This window comes from Macaca mulatta, chromosome 9, assembly GCF_049350105.2.
Source record: "Macaca mulatta isolate MMU2019108-1 chromosome 9, T2T-MMU8v2.0, whole genome shotgun sequence".
Classification (NCBI taxonomy): domain Eukaryota; kingdom Metazoa; phylum Chordata; class Mammalia; order Primates; family Cercopithecidae; genus Macaca; species Macaca mulatta.
In genome coordinates this window covers 24,633,970-24,657,500 of record NC_133414.1, presented here as the reverse complement: position 1 = coordinate 24,657,500, position 23,531 = coordinate 24,633,970, and the positions used below count along the sequence as shown (strand labels likewise).

Sequence of the window (23,531 nt, the reverse complement as noted above, 5' to 3'; positions counted from 1 at the left end):
AAAAAGCCACTCTCCTTGTGACATGCAATGTCTTTTAAGACAACCACAAGAGTACCTTAACACTAAAGCCCACCAGAAATAGAAGAGAGAGGGAGGGATGGAGACAGGGGTCTTTCATTGAGTGAAATCATTGGCAGTCCGCCACGAAGGTAGATACAGTAACCTGGGACGGAGACCAGCAGGATGGGCTAGAATTGAGGATGTGTGTTTGGCAGGAGGGGGGTGAGATATTGGGGGAGAGGAAGAGAGAGCACCCCAGGCCACCTCTGTTCTCCAAAGACTTTATCAAGCCCATTCCAGGGCTCCCTCCCCCCACCATGACTAGCAGTGGAGTCTGGACCACTGGAGAATGATTTAACCAGCTCTCCAATAGAGATCATAAAATGCACCCTGTACTGGGCTTGCAGCTTCTTTATTATGCTAAATGGACAAGGGCAGCCAGGGCAGACTTTAAACTCTTTCCCCTGGTGGTCCCAGGCTGGGTTTCAGCGCAGGGGCTGATGGGTGTTCAGAAGGGCCGGGCTGGGCAAAGACTCTTCATATCCATCCAGGAGTTTGGCTCACTCAGTTATCTTCATATGCATCTTTTTTAAAAGTTGGACGAAAAGTGTGGACTTAGAAGGACCATTGAATACCTGTCACTCAAACTGCCCTCACATGATCCTTCCAGTGCCAGGCTGTATTTGCCGGCCAGAGATGCCCAGGGCCAGAGGCTCCCCAGACTGGCTCTGCCACAAGGAGAGCAGCCCCTGCACCCAGCGCGGGTCGGGCCTCCCTGACGCCAAAGAAGACTCTGAAATGATACGTTTGTTCTGCCTTTACTGCTGCATTTTAAAAAAAATCGCTACACTAGAATGAATGGATTATGAGTAAATAAAAAGAAGCTGTCAGTCTCTTTGAAGGTTGTGCTTAAAGAGACTTGCCAAGTCAGGACAGAGAATGACAAGATAGAGACCCTGGTGTTTTGCATGCTCAGCTCGGTTCTTCCGCTTCATCTGCACCGCACTAAAGGTTGTGTTGAGGCATTGAATCGCAAAAAAAAGTGGCACGCAAAATAAAAGGTGCCACATCACAATGATTGCAGTGTTTTAACTGTGAGTGCCACACTGCCCAATCCAACGGAAACGCAGGTCTATACAGCCGAAGCAAACGGTACAATACTTCCATAACTTATAATTAAGTTGAAGTCGGCCTAACATTTGACTTTCTAATGAGTGTAATGAGATTACATGCCTGATGGAAGCATTTGTGCAAAAGCAACTTTCGTGTTTAATGAGGCCCTAATAAAGGACAAAATCGAATTATTTTCTCTCGTTCTGAAATTCTGTCTCCAGTGTGAAATCTTCTTTTAGGAGGAGGGGAGGGAGAGGGCGCGAAGGCTTAAAAGTGGTGAGAGGGTCCACGGCCAAGGGGCTCCCGGGAGCCTCGCGACCCAGAATCTCCGCGTGTCTGGCCAGGCCGCGCTGCGGGGTCGGGCTCGCGGCCTCGCTTTAATTGCTCTTGGACTAGGTCCATGGCACCCGCGGCGCGCGGGGAACCCCTCGGTGGGTCTGAAACTAGGTTAAAGCAATTAGCATGCTGCCAACATATTGTCCTGCGGCAGGGCCGTGAGTATTAGAGACTATCCGCAATTGTACCTTCGCCCACCAGGCCGCTGCGGGCCGCGGAGCCACACCCCGGCTGGGCCAGGCCTGCGCCGCGCAGGACTAAGGTGCCACGCGAAGGAGCGCATCTCCAGTCCGCGCTCGCGCCAGCGCCATCTGCGCGCGCGCCAGGCTTCGCCGTCCAGTGCCGCGCGCCCCGGCTCTGGCGGGCAGGGAAGTACGCCCCGAGATCCCGGGAGGCGCTCTTGGTCACAAAGGAGACAAACCCAAGCCTGGACTCCCAGGCTTTCTGGCTAAGCGACCTCGGCCGCGCCCTCGCTCTTCTCCCCTTCGCTAGGGGGCGACCCTACGCCCCCTGCCTCAGGCTCACCTTCTCCCCAGGTTGCTAGCCGAGGAGGGTCAAGTTCTGTTGAAAGCAAAACGAACTCAGTTTTAGAAGTAAGCCTGTTGCAAAGATGGCAGGGGTAGCGGGCGGCTTCTTCCTGCCTTACCTAAAAGACCCTGGATTTATGTTGAGTGGCCTCGGAGTGGTCTCTAGGCTTTGGCACCGTAGCCTGTCTCATCTCCTTTGTGAGGGGTAAGCCTGAGTTCCAGGTACCTGATGCTGTTGCTGCCGAAGAAGTTGGTCACAGGGCAGCTCAAGAGTAGCCCCTTTCCCAGCCGGTGGAAGGAGAAAGGCCCATTCCCTTAGCCCACTAGCCCCCTGCTCCCACAGTACACCGCGCGCTCACTTTTATACACCAGGAATAGACAGGGTAGGGGTGACCTTGGGTAAATCAAATGTCGTCTCTGAGTCTTAGCTTTCCCATCTGCAAAGTGGGAACAATAAATACTCCAGGATGTATTTGTATAGGGTGTTTGGAAGGTGGGCTAAAAATACACACCAAAGTTGTAGGGCAGGCGACCTAGATGAAGTGCTGTCATAGAAAGTTGAGGTCTAATCCTCTAACCTACCCACCTTTAGGCTAAATCTGAAATGTAGTTTCTTACTAGAGAGCTATACTTTGAGTCTCTGGTTCGGTTAATTTTTACTAATTCTTTTGAAAGATTATCTATCAAATCATGTACTCACAAACCTTCAGGAAAAGGTGTAAATAGCATTTATTGACAACGCTTAGAAATAAACCATATCTGGCAATAAATAAGCATGACGTTTTCTGGCCAGAGTTCTCCCAACAACACAGAGTTCAGGAAAATCATAGGCTATTGCATATTTTCAGAAAATCAGGATAAATTATATAAATTATATATTTAAAAAGAAATCATCTATTTCATCAACTCAATAGGATAATAAATAGATAAATAATAAACAGTTGATTGCCATTAGAAAAATTTGATTCTTAAATTACATTTACATTATAGATATTTACATGTACAATATGCACAGAGACATAATCAGATCCTCAGCCGAGTCTGGGACTTCTCAGGACACAAACTCAAATGGTGGTTCGTTTTCTATGTTGTTGAAGGAAGCTTTGCTGTTGAGTTTTCTGGGGTCCTCTGGGGTCCAGACTTTGGCTGTTCGGATAATATTTTGTTCCTTGAGTTGTTTTTCATCAGTCCATGAGAGAGAGTGTCCTGCTAGGGGAGGGAGGCCATAATCAGGGTCGCTGGGGGATGGGGACCCTGGACAGGTGAGAAGAGAAGACAGACTGTGAATATCCAACCACATTCCCATTGGTCCCATCAGGTCCTTTAGGACCCTTTCCTGGGCACCTCAACTGAGCAGGTGTCCTCCGGTTACACTAGAACCACCCTCTTCCTCCACACTTCAAGCCCCCACCATCCCCTCCCAGGAATCCGAGGAGCTGCAAGTCTGGCGGGGACGCGCGCCCTTGAGAGCCGCGGTCAACGTGGCAGAAAAAAAGAAAAAAGAAAAAACAAACGAGAAACGCGAGCTCGCATTCAAGGTTGCCCGTGCCCACCGACAATCCGTCATTCGGCTTGGCAGTCAGCTCCCCCAGCCCCTCCGGAGCCTTCGAGTGCCCGTCCCCGTCTACCTGAGCTGGGAAGCGGAAGCACTTACGGGTGCCCCGATGGCAAATGATGACCTTCTGGGCCTGGCTGCCCGGGCTGTCCCCGCCCAGGCGCCCGCTGCCGCCCGGACCCCCGCAGCCTCCCGCGCCACCGCCGCGCAAGGGCAGGTCGGCCTGCACGAGCTCGCTGAGGAAGTTGATGTAGCCTATGGCCAGGCGCAGCGTGTCCACCTTGGAGAGGCGCTTCTCGTAGGGTAGCGTGGGGATGTGTGAGCGCAGCCCCTCGAAGGCGTCGTTGATGGACTGCATGCGCCGCCGCTCCCGCACGTTGGCCGCCTGCCGCAGTTGCTGCAGCTCCGCCTCGGAGCGCACCCGCCGCCGCCGCCGCGCAGCCGCGGCCGCCGCTCCGCTCAGGCCGCGCAGCCGCGCCCCGGGAGACAGTACTGCCGCCCCGGCGCACGGGTAGGCCAGGCACGAGGGCGGCGAGCCGGGCGAGTAAGGGAAGCCGCCTGGGGGCGCCCCCGCCTCGCAGCAGTAGCCGCCGCCGCCGCCGCCGTCCTCTGGCTCACCGGGGCCCCCCGAGGGCGGCGGGGCGAGCGCTAGCGGGGCGGCCGAGGGCGCGGGCTGCAGCAGCAGGCACGCCCCGTCGCGGTAGCAGTACTCGTGGAGCTGGTGGCTAAGGAACTCCACCTGGGCCTGCTCATCCGCCAGCAGCTCATCACCGTCCTCCAGTGGGTCCCGGGAAGACTGGTCGGTGAAGAAGTCTTCCTCGTCGAAGTACGGAGAAGGAAAGGCGTCCAGGCCCCCGGGGAAGTGCTCCAGCAGCACCGCGTCCATGCTTGCCGCCGCAGTGGGCAGCGGGACTGCCGGGCTGCGCGTTAGTTCTTGGTAAGTTTCTGTGGCCGGCGTCGCCTGTCCGAGCCCCTCCCTCCCGGAGCCCTGGCTGGGGGCAGCTAGGCGGCCGCTGGGCTGCCCGCCCCCGGGCCTCCCTGGAGTGCCCGCGGCCGCTGCGCTCTGGCCGGCGCCCGCGTTGCGCTGGGGAGGGCTGTGAAGGACTTGCTGGAGCTGAGGGCTGGCACGCGAGGATTCTTATAACAACATCCACAGGCGCGTGCCAGGGACCCATCGCGCCAGCCAATCAGAGCGCTGGGTGCCGGCGGCGAGGGGGCCCGGAGGCGCGGCGGTGGGCGGGGGTGGGGGGCGTTTTGCTCCCTTTGGGAGCTCCTGGGGTGAGGAAAAGGCGGGGTCGCGCGGCCCGGGACTCCTCGCACTTCTCTCCTCTTGTTCCTCTGCCTCTGCGTACTGGATTCTGTACCTGCCCCGCGCGCGGCTCCAGGGCCACCTGCGTACCGCGGTGCCCGCCGCCTACCTGCGCGCGCTGAGCAGCGCTGGGTCCTTCTGTCCTGGGGCTGGGGCAGCCGCGCGCCGCGTCTACAAGCAGCCAGAGAAGCTCCTAGGAGTGCGCGCCGGTAGCCCAGATGGCGAGAGCGGAGGCCGCGCGGCGATCGTCGTCCTCCGCGGCAGCCTGGGCAATCCAAGGGTGCTGCCCTCAGGGGCCAGGTGGGTGCATTCCGCCACCCCCTTATCCGAGGCGCGCGGGGCTCCGGCCTGGGTTCCACTGGGGGCTCCTGTCCCATCTCTGGACTTTTCAAGGGCTTTTGCACAGTTTGCAGAGTATATGCGGGTGGCATTGGAAGGTGATCCGGGCCCACTCCCAAGGCGTTCCAGATGCAGCACGGGGGTTGGGAGCGCACCTATGGGACGCCGCTCCGGAGCCTGGCTTCGGTGCCTGGTGTCCGTCCCCAGTGACGTCGGCTCAGTGGCAGCCTCCTCTGCCCTCCCTGGCCCGGCCTGGAGAAAGGAATGGGGAGACGGGAGGGGCTGCCTCCGAGAGCAGCTCAGCAGGGCGCGTTTCTTCTGAGAGCAAATCTAGACCCTAGGGATTCTGAGCAATAAACCGGATACAAAAGGAGTCAATTGAATCGTCTGCTCCGGCACAGTCCAGAGGGAGGGCATTGAAGTTAAAGGGCAGAGTGTTAATCGTTTTCAAAGCCCGAGTCTCTCACCTTTCTGACTGGCCACCGGGACCATCCCTGAATGATTTTTTTCTTCCTCGACCTTTCTTTTCTGAAACACACATACACACCACACACACACACACACACACACACACACACACACACACACACGCCACAAAACGTGTGCAACTCTGCCCCAAGACAGACTTAATCACAGACTGTGATGCAACGTGAATTCCTCCCTTTAAGAGCAACAAAGAAACACTTTCGAGGTCTGGGCAATTCCGGTTAAAAGCCAGGCCGCAGCTTCCACCCCAGAAGAGTTCAGAAACGCAGCCATCCTGCGTCTTCTCCCTACAGAGGACTGAAAGGAGTCGTCCTCCAGGGCCACTTCCTTTTTCAGGCACTTGTCTCACGAGAGGCTTCTGTTGGGTATTCAGACACCTCTCAAATTCCAAGTCATGCCTCTTCAGATTAGTGATTTAAATACGATTCTTGGTTTTAGACACTGCACTGTAATTAACTGAATTGAGACCAGAGTTAAACCAAAAGATACATAAGGTTAGAAGGCCAGAGATTGCCTTACCTTGAACTGCCAACAACCGCAAACAATTTTAACCCAAGGATGGACTGGTTTTCAGTAGTTTTTTCCTGTCTTAGTTTCTCAGCCTTCATAGTGAAGGAGTCGTTCACTATTTGCATATCCTTAAAGGCAAATATGGACAGGTTCCTGGTGATAGAGCCTGAGCTGTGATTCTCTGCAATTAGATTTCTCTTTCTGACCTCAAAGGAAGGGAAAAGGGTGTGTGTGTGTGTGTGTGTGTGTGTGTGTGTGTGTGTGTGTGTGTGTGTATCAAGACCAGAAATCTAGCCAGCTAGTGATGTGCACCCTCCCTTCCTCACATAGACTAAAACTAAGTGGAAATATGCCCGTGCCCGTGGGGCAATGTGAGGACATGCAAGAGTAACAAATTACTCAGCTTCAAAGCCTTATCGGAAATACTGATAACTATCCACTGAAGAGAAGACTAGAATTGAGCCTACAAAGTCTCTTTTCAGGAGGTTGAAAGGCTTTCTCTGGTGGCTCTCTAGACTGGTGGCTCTTGAGAAACTATGTGTCATAGACATGTGGGTAGGTGGAGGACTGGGAGACAGGGGAGTGAATGTGAATTTGTGGGTATCTGTTTTTTCTTTTTTGGGGTGGAGCATGGAGGTTGGGGGATAAAGTCTCGCTCTGTCGCCCAAGCTGGAGTGCAGTGGTGCGATCTCGGCTCATGGCAACCTCCGCCTCCCAGGTTCAAGCGATTCTCCTGCCTTAGCCTCCTGAGTAGCTGGGATTACAGGTGCCCGCCACTACGACTGGCTAATTTTGTATTTTTAGTAGAAACGGGGTTGCACCACTTTGGCGAGGCTGGTCTCGAACTCCTGACCTCAAGTGATCCACCCACCTTGGCCTCCCAAAGTGCTGGGGTTAGAGGCATGAGCCACCATGCCTGGCTATATATGGGTATCTTTTTATTCAATATGATTTTAGCAATCCACTTCCACAGAAAATCATCTCACATTTTTGATGAGTTTGCGAAAAGAGTTACAGAAATTCACCTTGAACACCCAGTGAGCTCATGGGACATTCACTGCTGGTAGGAAGCTTATTGTCTTATGAAGGGGGCAGAACTAGCATGCAGGCTCTGGGTGGCTCCTAGGGGTGCATGGATGAGCATGGGGTAGGAAGAACAGAAAATGTACTCACTTGTTTCAGACATAGTCCTTCCTACCCTTCCTCCTCCTCCTCCCTCTACTGCCCTCTAAGTTTTTAGAGAATTGCTGGCTGTGCACACTGGCCTTGTTGAGAATCTAGGACAAGGCCTACAGACAGTGACACTGTGTCTCTCACACACACACGCACACACACACACACACACAGGCTTTAAGTAAGACATGATAATTCTTTACTCTTATAAAAAGAAGAAAGACTTCTCCGCTAATAAAGGGAATTTTCTCTGGGTCACTGGAGGTCACGACCATGTGGATGGCTGCCCTCTGCCACTGGAAGCAACAGGTTGGATGAGAAGACTGAAACTGAGCCTTATCTTGCCAGGCTAAAGGCCCCCCACCCTCATTCCAGTCATGCCCTCTGCACCCCTGGATTCTCTGGGCAGTTGGGGAGCCTGGAGAGGGGCTTGGTCACGAGGCTCCAGGAGTCTGAGAGAGACACACACAGAGAGAGAGAGAAGGCTGCTCCCAGAGCTGCAAGCCACTCTATTCTCTGCCAGGCTCAGGCTTCTTCTCACCACACATTGTCCCCATGAGAGATGTCCCCTAACCTTGTAAAGAGCTCTGCCTCATTATAGAATCGTATCTCATCCCCTGTGGTGGGCAGTAGAAGGAGCACTTGGTTCTTTCTAGTGCCAATCCCTGGTGAGACCTCAAGACTTTTTCAAGTCTTCAGCACGGGCTCAGTGCCACCCTGTTGCCCTGGGCCTGGCAGATTCCCAGGCTTCCTTCCGACTGCCCATAGGTCTTGCCCCATCTCCTAGGTTCTCAGCTGCAGGAGAGCTTCTGGCCAGGGCCATTGATGTTGAGCCTTGGTCTCATCTCTCTGTCTCTGCCTCTCTCTCATTATTGTTTTTAGAGACAAAGTGTCGCTCTGTCACCCAGGCTGGAGTGCAGTAGTTCGATCACAGCTCACTGCAGCCCTGAACTCCTGGGCTTAAGGGATCCTCCTGTCTCAGCTCCCTGAGTAGCTGGGACCTCAGAAATGAGCTCTCTTATGCTCTCGCGCGCTCTCTCTCTCTCCCTCCCTCCCTCTCCCCACACCTAGCTATTTCTCCCTCTTGGGGACTTGAATATTTATTCATTTGTTTCTCATCAAACATTTTCAGAGTCTTTTCCCAGCTTCTAGGAAAAATGACGAGAGGGTTAGAGCCCAGGTCCCTGGCTTTGTCCAGGATGAACTTGGGGCAAAGGCCACTCATGAAGAATGGCACCTCCTGGCTCTCCATCATCAGCTTCCCCATGGAACATTCTCATAGTGCATGATGCTGGGTGTGTATCCTCCCTTCAAGAACCTCGTCTTGCAGAAACCAGGATGCAGCTGTCTCACCCACAGTATCCCACATGCCTCCTTAGTGCCTGAAAGCAGGTACTTGTGGATGTGGCTCACAGTCTGTTCCTAGCTTGAGAAAGGGTCCATGTTAATTCCTCATGGCCCATACTGTTCCCTTCCCCATCTCAGAAACACAGAGGTGATGGCAGGTGGGTGGTTTCTCCTCTCCTGTGTCCCTGTCACCACTCCTTATCTGAGATATCTTTCTTCTCCCTGCTTGAGTGGCCAGGCACCCTCATTGGTCCACTCTTTATCCCTGTACTCTTGGGAAAAGATATGGAAAATATACTCACAAGGTTCACGCTGAAAGGCCTCTGAGGCCCAGAGACGTTCAGAGGTTTCCCTAAGGTCACACAGCAAGTTAGTGTCAGTTTTTGTTTTTTTAAATACAGATTTTTCAAAAATAGAGACAAGGTCTGCCTATGTTGCCCAGGCTGGTCTCTAACTCCTATCCTCAAGTGATCCTCCCACCTCAGCTTCCCAAAGTGCTAGAATTACAGGCATGAGTCACCATAAACAGCCAAGTTAATGCCAGTCTTACCCATCTCAGCCCAGTACTGGCTCCACTGACTGCTGAGAACAGATTTCTGCCCTGCTTCCCTCACACTTCAAAGGCATATTTGTACCTATGTGCAGTGTTGTCTAGGCTAGTCTTGAACTCCTGGCTTCAAGATATCCTCCCACCTCAGCCTCCCAAAGTCCTGGGATTACAGATGTGAGCCACTTTGCCCAGCCTCCCCTTTTTTCTGAAGAAGTTGTTGAATGTAGTTGCTTTAATATGATTTTCACATGCATTAGCTCATTAGCTCCTAATACAGAACTGTGAGATGAACTGGGCAGGTATTTTATTAAACTTTTATTTTTATTTCTTTTTTTGAGACAGGGTCTCACTGTGTCACCCAGGCTGGAGTGCAGTGGTGTGATCATAGCCCACTGCAGCCTCTAACTCCTGGGCTCCGGGGATCCTCCCTACTCGGCCTCCTTAGTAGCTAGGACTACAGGTGCACACCACCATGCCCAGCTTGGGCAGATTGCTTTTTATCATTCACAAGTGGAAACAGATTTAGAAGGGCTAACTGGCTTGGAGTGACATGCTGGCACTATGGGGCCACAAGTAGAAATAAGTGGGTTTCTAGCACAAGGGAATGGGGATCTCTTGTGGGAGGGTTCCCTAAGAGACGTTCTCCACTCAGTGGCTGCTCAGCCTAAAAACAATACATAACAGCTGGGCGCAGTGGCTCAAGCCTGTAATCCCAGCACTTTGGGAGGCCGAGACAGGCGGATCACGAGGTCAGGAGATCGAGACCATCCTGGCTAATACAGTGAAACCCCGTCTCTACTAAAAAATACAAAAAACTAGCCGGGCGAGGTGGCGGGCGCCTGTAGTCCCAGCTACTCGGGAGGCTGAGGCAGGAGAATGGCGTAAACCCGGGAGGCAGAGCTTGCAGTGAGCTGAGATCCGGCCACTGCATTCCAGCCTGGGTGACAGAGCGAGACTCCGTCTCAAAAAAAAAAAATACATAAATAAAACTGGGCTGTCTCCCACTGAGAATGAGGGCAGGAGGCACATATCTGTGGTAAAATACAGAGAAGACCCACAGGCTGAATGCCAGCCCCATTCCTTCTTGCCTTTGCATTTCTCCTTGTTAAACATTAACTTTTAAAGTGAGAACCACCTAAATGCTGATATAATTATCCAAATAAGCGTTTTCTGTCATGCCAGGGTTTATTTGATGAATAGCAAAGCTTCTGAGCTTTGTCCTTCGCTTTCGTTATTCGGCAAGGTGTTTGAACTTTAGTAATGTAAACACTGCAAGTCATTATTACTGGATGTCTGTATCTTGGCCTCCAAAGGGAGCAGTGGAAAGAACAACAATGAATTTAATAGAAACAAAAAATTTTTTCTCTGTCTATTTCTTGTCAAAGCTATACATGTTTTCTGTCTTCATGTCCTTTGGTAGGGCCTTAAATGAACTATGGTGCATCTGTATAATGGAATATGCAGCAGCCAGAAAAAACGAGTTGTTATTTTTGTTTTTTAATTTGGTGATGTGAAATATCTCCAAGATGTATTGTTAAGTGAAAGAAGCAAGAGTGACTAGTATGTTCCTTCTTGCATTTAACAAAGAAGACAGGGAATATATGTAAGCATGTTTGTGTAGGCATCAAATATCTCTAGATGGGCAGGGTGCAGTGGCTCATGCCTGTAATCCCAGCACTTTGGGAGGCCGAGGCGGGTGAATCACCTGAGGTCGGAAGTTTGAGACCAGCCTTGCCAACATGGTGAAATCCTGTCTCTACTAAAAATACAAAAATTAGCCAGATATGGTGGTGCGTGCCTGTAGTCCCAGCTTTTGGCGAGGCTGAGGCATGAGAATTGCTTGAACCGGGGAGGTGGAGGTTGCGGTGAGCTGAGATGGAACCACTGCATTCCAACCTGTGCGACCGAGTGAGACTCTGTCTCAAAAAGAAAAAAAAAAAAAAAAAACCTCCAGATGGATACCCAAGAAACTAATGCAATTATTGCATCAAGAAAGGAACTGAGTGGTTAGTGGATAGAATTATTGTATACTCCTTTGAATCTTTTGATTTTTAAGATATGTGAATGTAGATGCAGGATTTTTAAATTTTAAAACTTTTTAATTTTTAATTTTTATGGATACATAATAATTATACATATTTTTGGATCACATGTGATATTTTGATACCAGCATACAAAGTGCAATTATCAAATCAAGGTAATTGAGGGTATTCATCACCTCAGACAATTATCACTTCTTCATATTGGGAACATTCCAGTTTTTCTCTTCTAGCTATTTTGAAGTATACAACCTACTTGAGTTTGAATTTGGCTGACTTTTATATTTAGTGGGTTCATGGTGAGGCCCCAATAATAGAGGTTAATTGACTAACCGAGTGGATAAGGTAGGCTTCACCACAGCAGCTTTTAGAAAGTACTGACTTCTGGGGGGGTGTAAATTTCCTTTTTAAAAAATATTTTTTTCTTTGTATATTGTATTTATTTTGAACATTCTTTTTTGAAAAAACTATTTCAATAGCTTTTGAGGTACAAGTGGTTTTTGGTGACATGAATGAATTGTATAGTGGTGAATTCTGAGATTTTAGTGCACCTGTCGCCCAAGTACTGTACGTTGTACGTAATATGTAGCTTTTCATCCCTAGCCTCCATCCCACCACCCCACTTCTGAGTCTCCAAAGTCCATTTTATCACTCTGTAGGCCTTTATGCAGGAAATTTTTTAAAAGTTAATGAACTTATTTTTTTAAGAAAAATTTTGGAGTTTATTATGTCTTTATATAAACCCTGGAGGAGCCCTTCAGAGATCTGGATCGTAGCTTGTGCCATTTTAAAATATCAGCAAGAACTAGGTGGTAGGTGGGAACAACAAGGGCTCACAGGGGCTGTCAAGTAACCTTGGTGACTCCCTTCCATAATAATCTAAAATGGGTGGCACTGGATGCAATGCTTTTTCTTGTATGAAGTCAATGTCGAATAAAGTTTAGGGAGATTCAACAATGTAAAACACATTTTAAATTACTAAATACTCATGAAAACCACCACATTTTCGCATTGTCTGCAATGGCACAACCTACTGGTGACTGCTGTTAACGTTTTGGTCTATTTTCTTCTGTGTGTTTCTAGTTCTATATCTTACAGTTTTCACTGGACAGCATCTCATAATTTCTCCATCTCTTTACTGGCAGGCTTTAATGGTGGCATGATTCTTCATCACATGGCTTTACTGTTGGGTAATTTCATGTTCACTGAGCACCACTCGCTTCATCTGAGAACTCACAATTCAGTTCATGTTTTCTGTATCTCTTTGACTGCCTTTGTATTCTATTTGTGGTCTGACTTTTTTTTTTTTTTTTTTTTTGTAGTAGTACTATTCCTCTTGTTCCCTTAAAATCTTGTCTAGAGCAAAAAACTCTTCATCTTCTGGGTTAATCTGTGCTTGAAGAAACATATGCCAAACCACACCTGGTTCAAGCACAAAAGTGCCCAATGTTAGCCAAGAAACATTAGGTTTTTGGGAAAGCTGCCTGAAATCTCAAGTGTACAGTTTTCCTGCTTATGCTTTTCAAGAAATAGGCAGCTGCATGTCCCTAGCCACACCTCTGCTCCTGCATATGCAAAAAGAAATTATCCTAATATTACCTCATTGGGTTATTGTGAGGATTAAGTGAGTTAACAGATATAAAGCACATCAACAGTGCCAGGCACATAGTAGTAGTTGCTTAATAAGTTATTTAGTAGTAGGTGCTCAATACATGATGGAATGGATATGTGTAAGTCATCGTGAGAAGTGGGAGCCTGCTTAATCACACAGGAGTCATTCCTGGTGTTGGCCACCGCATCCTACCTCCTAGATTCATAGTGGAGAGTATCAATGACTATATCAACAAATACTGAGTTTAATTCACTGTCTACACTGGAAGATGCAGCATACTTCTATTCAGCTATTCTCATGACTTTTGGAGCAGTCAGGATTATATCTAGTTACAGCTTTTTGCTAATGCTCCTGGCTTTAAAGTGGGGACCAGAAAAGTATTTCGTTGGCCAGGCATGGTGGCTTATGCCTGTAATCCCAGCACTTTGGGAGGCTGAGGTGGGAGGATCACTTAAGCCCAGGAGTTGCCTCGGCAATGTAGTGAGACCCCATCTCTACAAAAATTAAAAAAGGTAACTGGGCATAGTGGCACATGCCTGTGGCCCCAGCTACTCAGGAGGCTGAAGTGGGAGGGTGGCTTGAGCCCGGGAGGTTAAGGCTGCAGTGAGCTGTGAATGCACCACTGCACTCCAGCATGGGAAACAAAGTGAGATTCTGCCTCTTAAAAACAAACAAACATAAAACAAGGCAAGATGCTCAGGATGGTGGGCGGGAGGCGGGGGAGGTGTTCCCACAGGCCAATCTTTATCATTTCTCCTCTGCAGTGTCCCTCTCCAAGTCACCAGTTAGACTGATTCCAAGACTGTGAGTGCAGGAGCCCAGGGGGAGACAGCTTTCCCCGTCTAACTCCCTCACTCTCCCCAGCCCTGCAGAGAAGCCAAGGATGTTTGTTTCACTTCTTATCTGAAGGATAAGCCAGGCTTGTTATGGGACACGGTTGCCTCACAATCTGCTCATTCCTCTGTAATCAGTATTTATAGCCATTTCTCTCTTCATAACAAGGGGACTCTCCATTACTGGGATTGAGTTTCCTGGCAGGACCTATCATTGGACCTCTCCTTTCTGTGGGACTCTGATTTTTCTGGATCCATATTTCTTCAATGAAAGCTCCACAGTTTTATTACAACAATTTTTTAATTTTGTGATATCATTTAGATGATAACCTTTAAAAATAATGACAATGAAGTATGGGCGTCTGCTGGAACATCTAGATGAGCACCTTAGGACTTGGTCCTACCATGGGACATGGGACCTGAATCTGGGCTTCCATTCATGTTTAAGATTAGGGGGTGCCAATCAGGCAACCTTAATTACTGCAGGCTAAAGAAAACACACAGAGATTGTGCTTGTGCCTAGAAAAGATGAAATAGCTGCACAACAAGCTAGACAGACAAAGCTAGCATGGTAGTTTAATTAAACTGGGGTAGAACTATCCCGTGGCACACAGTGGACTGAAGAGAGGAACTGATACCATGTTAGCTTTGTAGGTGGCATATGTCACTATGACAGAGTCATATTATCTATCATAGTAAATGCTGGTTAATTTGAATTTTGTTGATTTATAAACTTTTTCATTTTAAATTTTGTCTGGCTTTGTAGTTATCCAAGAGCAGTACATAGAAAGAGTTTATTCTGATGTTCTAAGTATTTGTGAATTACTAATTAAATTATTAATATGAAATTACTTAAGTACATTACTTAATTTCATATTAATAATTATTGAATGTGACACCGAGAGCCCATAAATGTTTTTATTTGTTGCTGTTTTGTTTTCCATGAATGTTTAAATTTCTTTTTGTGCATGTTAAAAAATGTACCCAGTGTATTACTACAGTCTTATTTGTGTGCAATGTAAGTAATCTCTATGGAGATTTTATACAAGTACATACATATGTGTATGTCTACAGGAATATACGCATATGTGCAGGCATGAATATATATACATATTAAAGTCAAGATTGAGAAATACTGTTCCAGATGATTACCAAATACAGACGTTTGGCTTCAGGAGGTAGATAGCAGAGAGGAAAGAGGACAGGAGAAGAAAGTGAAAAGGAAGTGAAGTAAAATAAGAGGGAGAAGATGCAAGAAGAAGAGTTGGAAAGGTAAGAAACACACATGAAAGGGCAGAGAATGGAAAAGCATGGACATTTGGCCCATATCACCTGAATTCAGATCCAAATATCTGCTCAAATGTCCTTATAGTCGTCTGTTCCTGGATCAACTATTTAATCTTGCTTAGATTTAGTTTCATTGGATAGTGAAAGGGGAAGAAATAACAATGTTTACCTTAAGGATTGTTGTGGAAAGTAAAGCAAATGATTTATGAAAAGCATCTGATACGTAGCAGACATTCAATGAATGCCAGTTCCCATCTTGCTTCCCCTAATGAGTAAGTTTTTTTTTTTAATCAAATGTCTATAAAGTACAGAAGAAAAAAGAAAAAAAGAGGCATGCATGAGAAGTGATATTACAGGGGTTCAAAGAAGAACTGGAGCACTCTCTTCCTCTGGTATCTTTCACCTTGAGCCTTGATTATCTGTATCAACTTAAAAGTTCTTTTTTTGACTATACACCTTGCATTATTTTGGATAAGTGTTCTACCTTCTGTAACACATGTCTAAGGATAAGGGTGATTAAAATATAACATTTATGTCTCTCTCATGTAATAGTTTAGCATAGGCAATCCAAAGTTTATATGATGACTACATGGGTTGGAGGTCCAGCTTCCTTGCAGCTTGTTGCTCTGAAACTTGCTCCTGAAACATGGCTTCCATCCCTGAGTTTAAAATGGCTGCTCCTACTCCTACCATTGCTGCATCCCAGCCAGCAAGAAAAAGGAAAGGACACACTTTCCTTCTTTCCTTTTAAGAACCCATGACCTGAAGGTTGCTTACATCGAGGCTGGTCACACTCAATTGGCCTGAGCCATCACATGGCCACATCTAGCTGCAAGGGATGCAGACAGTCTTGAGGTTGGTAGGCATGTTTCTAGTTATAACTTAGAATGTTATCAAAGAAAGAGAGAAAAGTAGTGTGTGTTGGGGAGATGGAGATTAGCTGTGCCCAACGCACCTTATCATTACCAGTTTTGAGTATGACCTCTTGAGAATATATGTATCTTTATATATTTTAAATTGCACACAAATAGGACTGCAGTAATACATTGGGTACATTTTTCAACATGCACAAAAATAAATTTTAAGAAGGTGAGTAAAGATGTAAGTTCTAAAATTCTTCCTGCACCTCAGTAGAATATCTTACTTGCTTTGGAAACTACTACTCTATATAATGCTGAACAATCACTTAAGTTTGTTTTCTTTTTGTTTTGTTTTGAGACAAGGTCTCACTCTGTCACCCAGGCTGGAGTGCAGTGGCATGATCATGACTCACTGCCTCCTCCACCTCCTGGGCTCAAAGAATCTTCCCACCTTGGCCTCCCAAGTAGCTGGGACTACAGGCACATGTCACCACACCCAACTTATTTTTGTAGAGATGGGGTTTCACCATGTTATCCAGACTGGTCTTGAACTCCTGGGCTCAAGTGATCCACCCACCTTGTACTCCCAAAGTTCTGGGAACACAGGCATGAACCACCACACCCGGCCACTTAGGTATTTTTTTAAGCTGAATAATCTTGTTGTTTTTCATCATTATATATGAAGCTGTAAACACAGAAATGCTGAGAAAATGTCAAATCATGCTGTTTTAATTTATTTATTGCTTTAAAGAATATGTTTTGACCATCAACTATGTTCAGGTGACTGTGTTATAGATGTGGAAATGCAGAGATGAATATGTGCAATCTCTGCCCCTTAACACATTCTTGGTGTAGTAAAGAGAGGAGTAATTATGATCCAGTTCAGTGAGGGCTATATTGAGGTATAAGTTGGTATAAGAATGAAGGGACAGGGAGAGCTTCAAAAGAGGAACAGTGTTGGCCAGGCACTGTGGCTCATGCCTGTAATCCCAACATTTTGGGAGGTTGAGGCAGGCAGAGAGGTCAGGAGTTCAAGACCAGCCTGGCCAACATGGTGAAACCTAATCTCTACTAAAAATACAAAAATTAGCCAGGCATGGTGGCACGTGCCTGTAATCCCAGCTACTCGGGAGGCTAAGGCAGGGGAATTGCTTGAACTCAGGAGGGAGAGGTTGCAGTTAGCTCCGATTGTGCTGTTGCACTTCAGCCTGGGCAACAGAGCAAGACTCCATCTCAGGGGAAAAAATAAAAGGAACAACATTGAGCTAAGCCAGTCCTGAGGAAGCATGACCACAAGAGGAGGGGCAGAAATGTGCTTCTGGGAGGTTGAACATATTTACAAAAGCCTAGAGCTGTCAATAGCCCATGGATATCCCCAGCAAATCCATGAGATGTTAGGGGCTCAGCCCCAAGCACAGCCTGGGTTCTGCACCTTCCAGTGTGCCTTTTTGCATCTCCTTTCTTAGTCCCGCCTCCACACCCCAGCCCCATCCCAGGCATGGAGTGGCCTCATGGTGAACACATGGATGACCCACCAAGACTTGTGTCTTCAAAGAATGCCCAGTGCTCCAAATTATCCTTTTTGCCCTCTTTAGAAGCCAATTACTTCAGGGCCATTGGTCTCACTTAGAGGCCATAAAGGAAAACATCTGCTCCCGTAAGGTATGAGCAACACAGAGCAACCACATCATTCCCTCCCCAGGATTTGATTAGGACTCTTGAAAGGTAATGCCATAAATCACAGGAAGGGATTTTTTGAATCTGGCATTTGGGCCTTAGTGCAGTCATTTGAAGGCATTTTTGGGGTAGACAGAGATTTCCTCGTGTCTACTGAATCTCACTTTTATTTAGCCTTTACCAGCTCTAGAAATAGATTTCCCTGTGTGCACCTCATGGTAGAATGTCTTTCTGTATCCTCATACACTCCTGATTCTGGCTTTTTTTCTTTTTCAGAAGCTTGTTATCTACTACACCTGAGTACAAACCCATTGTAGAAATCCAAGATGGTGCTAGGAATATATGCAGAGACTCCTAAAAATGTTAAGGGATGTCCCAGATGAAACCAAAGCTGAGAATGCATCATCTGTTATATAATATTTCCCTGCTCAAATTTAAAATGATGTGAGGGATTTATGTTGTCATTGACCTTAGAGGTCTCCAGGACTTAGAGAGTACATTTCGTCTTCAGCTGGACAAGTTTGAGCAGAGAAGAAAGGAAGGTACAGATAGATTATTTTATACTTTCTGGATGCTTTACAAAAAAAAAGATTAACCGGGAAAGCTTCCACCATACCTAGGCTTTGGGAGCCAGTGGAGCAAACCACAGATACTCTAGTTCTTCCAGGCAGATGATAGCTTACACTTCTCTACCCTCTTCAAGGTGAAATGTGGCCATATGACATGCTCAGCGAATGAAAGATGTGTGAAAATGACATGGTACCTCTGGGAGGAAACTTTAAGAGCCAGTGCACAGTTTATCTCTTTTGCCTCCATATTCTGTACTGATTGTGGACATACATCTTGGGGCAGAACATCTGTCAGCTGGGGACCTGGAGTGACTCTGATGAACAAAGTTCCCCAGCAAACCTTCATAGAATGGGTAACCTGGACCAGAAATAAACTTTTGTTGTGTGAAGCTGCTGAGATTTGGGGGTTGCTACTGCAGCAAAACCTAGCCCACCTGACATACCTAGGTTGGTGCATGTAGTATTCTGCACCTAGTGTCATTGCATAGAGACTCAGTACCTTTGTGGATTTGTTTACAATCTTTTGGTTTTAAGTAGTGGAAGCCAATTTGAACTAAGTTAAACTTTAAAAGGGGGATACATCATGGGATACAGAGCATCTCCTAGAATCTGATAGCAGGAATGTAGTGAGGCCTCAGGAGGCAGCAGTGCCAAGTGTTGTAGAAACTGAAGATTCTCCCCTGATACCTAATTTCTCCTTCCTTTCCTAATGGCACTCCAGGATTTTAGCTGGGCACATAGCTACCCAGAATAAAAACTACATTCCCTGCTCACCATGGCAGCTTAGTGTGGCTATGAAACTAATTTCTAATTAATGGGTTGTGACCAGAAATGAGGCCAAGCTTTGGGATTCAATCTTTGAAGGGGAAAGACATGTCCTATGTTGTCACTTCCTCTGTTTCCACTGGTTGGAATGCTGAGGCAACAGGAGGAGTTGGAGCAGCCACTGTGAACCATGAGTTGAACGCTACATGTTGAAGATGAGCAAATACACAAAAGGAACTGAAGTCCTCCATATCATTTACAGTCCATACCAAGCCTGGAATACCTATCCAGCTTCATTTTGTCTTTATGAGAAATAAATAAACTTGTATCTCACATTTTAAAACTTTTTAAAATAGAGCAGCTAAACTTGAATACTAGTCAACACATCATGATCTAGAAAGATGCCTGGACATTGTCTCCATCTTTCTTGTGCTTATCTCTGTTTCCTTCTGCACATATTCATCCTTTTCATTTTATATGGATCAGCTTTCTCTGATTTCTAGTTATTTCATAGAAAACGTGGCTGCCTCAAAGAAGCACTATGTTCATGTATGTAACACACATTTATTAAGCACCTGTTCTGTGCTGGGAAATCTCTCTTCTATGTACTGTTCTGTCTGTTGCTAGCATTAAACACTAGCAGAACACAGATCCTTTTTTCCGTGGGGCATACAGAGGAGTCAAAATGAGGAGTAGAGGTAGACAGTAACGTGAAACAGAATGATCATCTTGAAATTTGAAGAAATAAAAAATTTTATTTAAAAAAGAATTGTATTAAGGATGAAGTCAAGAGGGATGCTAAGGATGGAAATGTAGATGGGATCTAGATCAAAGAAGACCTTGTAAACTGTGTTATGGAGATGGGCATCCTATAGATAGTCATTTCCAGACTGGATAAACCTTATAGGGGTATGGGAAGAAACTATCAGAACTATCATCTATATTTTTATCTTTTTAAGAAAAATTGTGTGTCTTATGCATTCTTTGTAATATATATAACTGATTTGTATAGCAGTACATGTTTATAACTTACATATAATTAATTTGGGAATAGAAAGCTGACAAATGGTTTTGCCCAGGGGGATAGCATGATCCAGTTTACCAATTACAAAGGGTGCTTGGGGCTGCGGTGTGGAGAATGGATGGAAGCAAGGCAGGACTACAGGTAGGGAGACTGAGCAGACGGCTGTGGCAGCAGAACAGCTGGGATATTGTTAAGGACTGAACTGGGTGGTGACTGGGCAGATTGGAGAGAGATTTTGGAAAGAGAATTACTAGGACTTCTGAACTTATTGAATGCGGGACTTGGAAAAAGAGAGAAGGAAAATATGATACTAAGGATTCTGCTTTTGCCATCAGGATGAATGGTAGGCCTGTTACTGCAATTGTAGGCAAACGAAGGTCTGTAAATTGGCCCTACATTGAGGGACATGGAAATTGCTGGTGAAAATGATTAAAAACAGTTTCAATGTGAGACTGGGGTGCAGAGTGATGAAGACTGAATAAAGGCAACGAACTTGATTGAGACACCTATCTGGGGGAACTTATTAAGAGGTAGAGTTGTGAACGTGATAAGAGAAAGGTCAGGGGGTGATTTTTTGTTACTTTTTGAAGATGGGAAAGACTTTCACCCTGGGAGGAATCTATTTTCTCCCCTTTATTCTCCTCTCAAACAATCCTTTTCAGACACACATCCATCTTCCTTATCCTTGGCCAACTTCCTTATTCCTGGACCAGCTTCTCTATTACTTTAAGAAAATCATTTTATCTGGTCAAAAACGAATCCTAGTACTTGATGACGCATATAAAAGTAATGACGGTGGTGGACTTACATTAAGGGAAAGGAAGTTTCCAGCTAACATTAGACAAGACAGACAAGCTGTAAAACTTTTTGAAGTTCCCTTTAGACACACCCAACATTTCTGTCTCCTTAATCTTTTCTTCAAGTTGGCCCAGAGTATTATTAAACACCACTTGTTCTTTTTAAAATTGTCTTAATATCATAGCAGTATTTCTTGTGCTATTTTTCTTTTTCGGTATTTTCGCCGTGTGAAGGCTTTTCGGGGCTTGCCTAGGGAGGAAACTCCATTCACAATTTACTCCCTAAGGAAAGAAAGCATTTCAAGGTTTTGCTTTAAAAGCCAGCTTGAGGGGTGGGGGTGGGGCGGGGGGCTCAAGTTCTTGGTTTGTCAGGTCTTCGGGGCACAGACGGGTACAGGAGTGACCCACTAAAGGCACAGCTGTTGATGCAGCCCAAAGAAGCTAACGTACCTTTCGTGGTTTCTTCTGGTCAGGGAGTGACTGTGGCTTTGGGAGAGGTCAGTAAGGAGAAGGCCACACTGCTGTTTAACCAGAAACAGCTGCTAAATGCGCCTGGGCTCAGGCCCTTCTTTGCACAGGAAGACAGACAAGGAGAGGGCAGGCCTACCTGGAAAGTTCAAGTTAAATCCTGACAGGCCTCTGGAGGCCCAAGCAGCCCAACGTGTGGGCAAAATGTTTCTTCCCCGGCACACCGCTTGCCTCCCCGGAGAGGTTCAAGCGTCCTGTGACCTCCTGCTGCCCTTAGTCTTGAAACCAAACCGGGACTGGGCAGCCAGGCCCCTGCAGCTTTTTCTGTCCCGACCCCTAGGACGTCCGTGGGCACCCCTGGCTGGCTGCTATGGCTGCAGAAGAGCAAGAGTGAAACCGCGCGAGTGGCAGGAGCAGGCCAGGCCGGAGGCCCCTCCCCGGCTCCCTCTCCGGCGGCCTGCCCTCCCCCTCCCGGGACGTTTTTATAGCAGACACCTGCAGCACGGGCGGCCGCCCGGGTTCCCGACACAAGGCGCTGGTACCTGAGCCCTTGACTGGTAATGCACCATAAACAGCTCCTTTCAGGCCCTTTCAGAGCGGGAGCGCGGAGGTCACCGTGTCTACAAACCCCTCTGTGTCCGCCACGTCTCCTGGGCCCTGGGCGCTCAGGCCTCCAGCCGCAGAGCACGCCTGCCCGTGGGAATCCCAACACTTGTGCTCTGCGAGGCCGGCGGGGCGGGGGCGGGGAAGTGGGACCACCCGGCCCTCCCCAAGCCCGGCCGCCTCCGCCCTCCCCGCCGCTCGTTCACAGAGCGCAGCGAGTGGAACGAATTGGGTGCGCAGTCCTCAGACGCTGGCGGAAATCAAATGATAAGGCGAGGTGGGACACCCGCTCTCCGCCCCGCGGCCGACGTCCACCCCACGGCAAAGGTATCACGCGGTGTGTCCCGCCTCCCGGCACCGCGAGAGGCGGGATGACTCTGCCTGGGCCCCGGCGCAGCCAAAGGCCCGGCTCGGTGGGGCGCGATCCCAGATCGGCGCGCACAGCCCTCCGAGGGCCAGGTTGGATTGGGTGCGGTTGTACCTGTGGCGTGGGTGACCCAGTGACTGGGACCCGGGCCAGTGCTGTCAGATGTGCACGTCCTGGGCGGGGCTGGAGGCCGAGTGTCACTAGTAGCGGCGGCGGCGAGGCAGCCATTCGCCGCCTCCCAAGCCCGGCGGTGCGCGCAGGGCTTGGAGCACTCGGTGCTGAGACGCGAATGCGTATAAAGAGAAAAGTGTTTCCAATGTTTCCCCAAAATGGGGAACAGGGAAGAAGGACAAGTATCATGCAAGACGCCACGGCCACCTGTCTTTTGCCGACCATTCTGCCTTCTTTTCCGGTGGCCTGGCTCTGGGCACCAAAAGGCGGGGAGAGGGCGCCGCGCCCTAGAGCCAGCCGCGCTCGGGGACCGCAGGCGGCGCTGGCCCAGGCCACCCAAGTCCAGCAGATGAGCCCTCGTCCTGCGGGGGACCGGGCCGGAGGCCAGGGGGACGGCAGTGTCGCCGGAGGGAGCGCGCAGTCCAAGGCCGGTGCTCCGGCCCCGCGCGCCCCCTCCCGGGTCCGCAGGGAACCCGGGTTACCTGGGGAGCCGGGCTTTGTCGGCCACGCTGGCTCTCCGAGGCCCCAGAACTAATTAAACGCCTCTTTTGGCCAAGGAAAGCCTTGCGCCGGACGGGGGTGGGGGCGTGTGGGGGCGGCATGTGGGCACGGGAATAATCAGCCCCATTCTTGCGCTTCTACAAAACCCGCGGCGCAGCGAGAAGTGAACAGCGGCCGCCTGAATGGCGGTTTCAAAAGGCGACACCTGCAAGCGCGGCCGGTTGTGAATTGAATTGAGTCAAATGCGGCGCCCGCTCGTACCTGAGCAGCGAGCTATTAGTGTCAGGCGCTCCCGGTCGTCCGGGCTGGGAAGTGCGCGGCCCGGCCGCCCGCGCTGAATGCAGCAAGCTGCGGCGCGGCCGCTCCATGGGAATGTCGCCACTTGTGCTGCTAGCGGTCGGGAGGGGGTGCGCTGCCCTTTCAGAGACAGACACAATTAGGCAAAATGCTCAATGAACATTATAAATGACGTGCGATCGCTCTGCAGATTGCCTGGCAAATCAAATTATATGGTCGCTCGCGGGCAATTTCCATGTGCTTTTAAAACTTGAACAGGTATTCGCCCATTTAAAAAAAAAAAAAAAAAAGAGGGGGAGGGGGGAGGCGACTCAGGGATTCCGGAAAAAAAAACAAGTGAAAGAGTCGGTGTTGAATATTCACATGTCCCCTTTGTTGGCGACTGACTTCACAATGGGCTTGGAGAGGGGGTGCGT

At 48.4% G+C, this 23,531-nt stretch overlaps 2 protein-coding genes across 3 annotated transcripts; one reads left to right on the top strand and one right to left on the bottom strand.

Moving 5' to 3' along the window:
- Nucleotides 1-2,688: 2,688 nt before the first annotated feature.
- On the bottom strand, nt 2,689-4,675 carry PTF1A (pancreas associated transcription factor 1a). 2 transcript variants are annotated; one of them, XM_015146639.3, is made up of 2 exons: nt 3,631-4,675; nt 2,689-3,230 (listed from the first exon to the last, which is right to left on the bottom strand). In XM_015146639.3, exons 1-2 carry the CDS (start codon nt 4,415-4,417, stop codon nt 3,028-3,030), a joined length of 990 nt encoding a protein of 329 aa, XP_015002125.3. In that variant the 5' UTR covers nt 4,418-4,675; the 3' UTR covers nt 2,689-3,027. The 2 variants fall into 2 exon arrangements, with proteins under 2 accessions (XP_015002125.3, XP_077801613.1); XM_077945487.1 differs by having other exon boundaries at nt 2,689-3,182.
- On the top strand, nt 4,416-15,606 carry LOC144331419 (uncharacterized). Its single transcript, XM_077947948.1, has 3 exons — nt 4,416-4,457; nt 4,665-5,140; nt 5,247-15,606. The coding sequence occupies exons 1-3, from the start codon at nt 4,416-4,418 to the stop codon at nt 5,518-5,520; spliced, it is 792 nt and encodes a 263-aa protein (XP_077804074.1). The 3' UTR covers nt 5,521-15,606.
- Nucleotides 15,607-23,531: the final 7,925 nt, after the last annotated feature.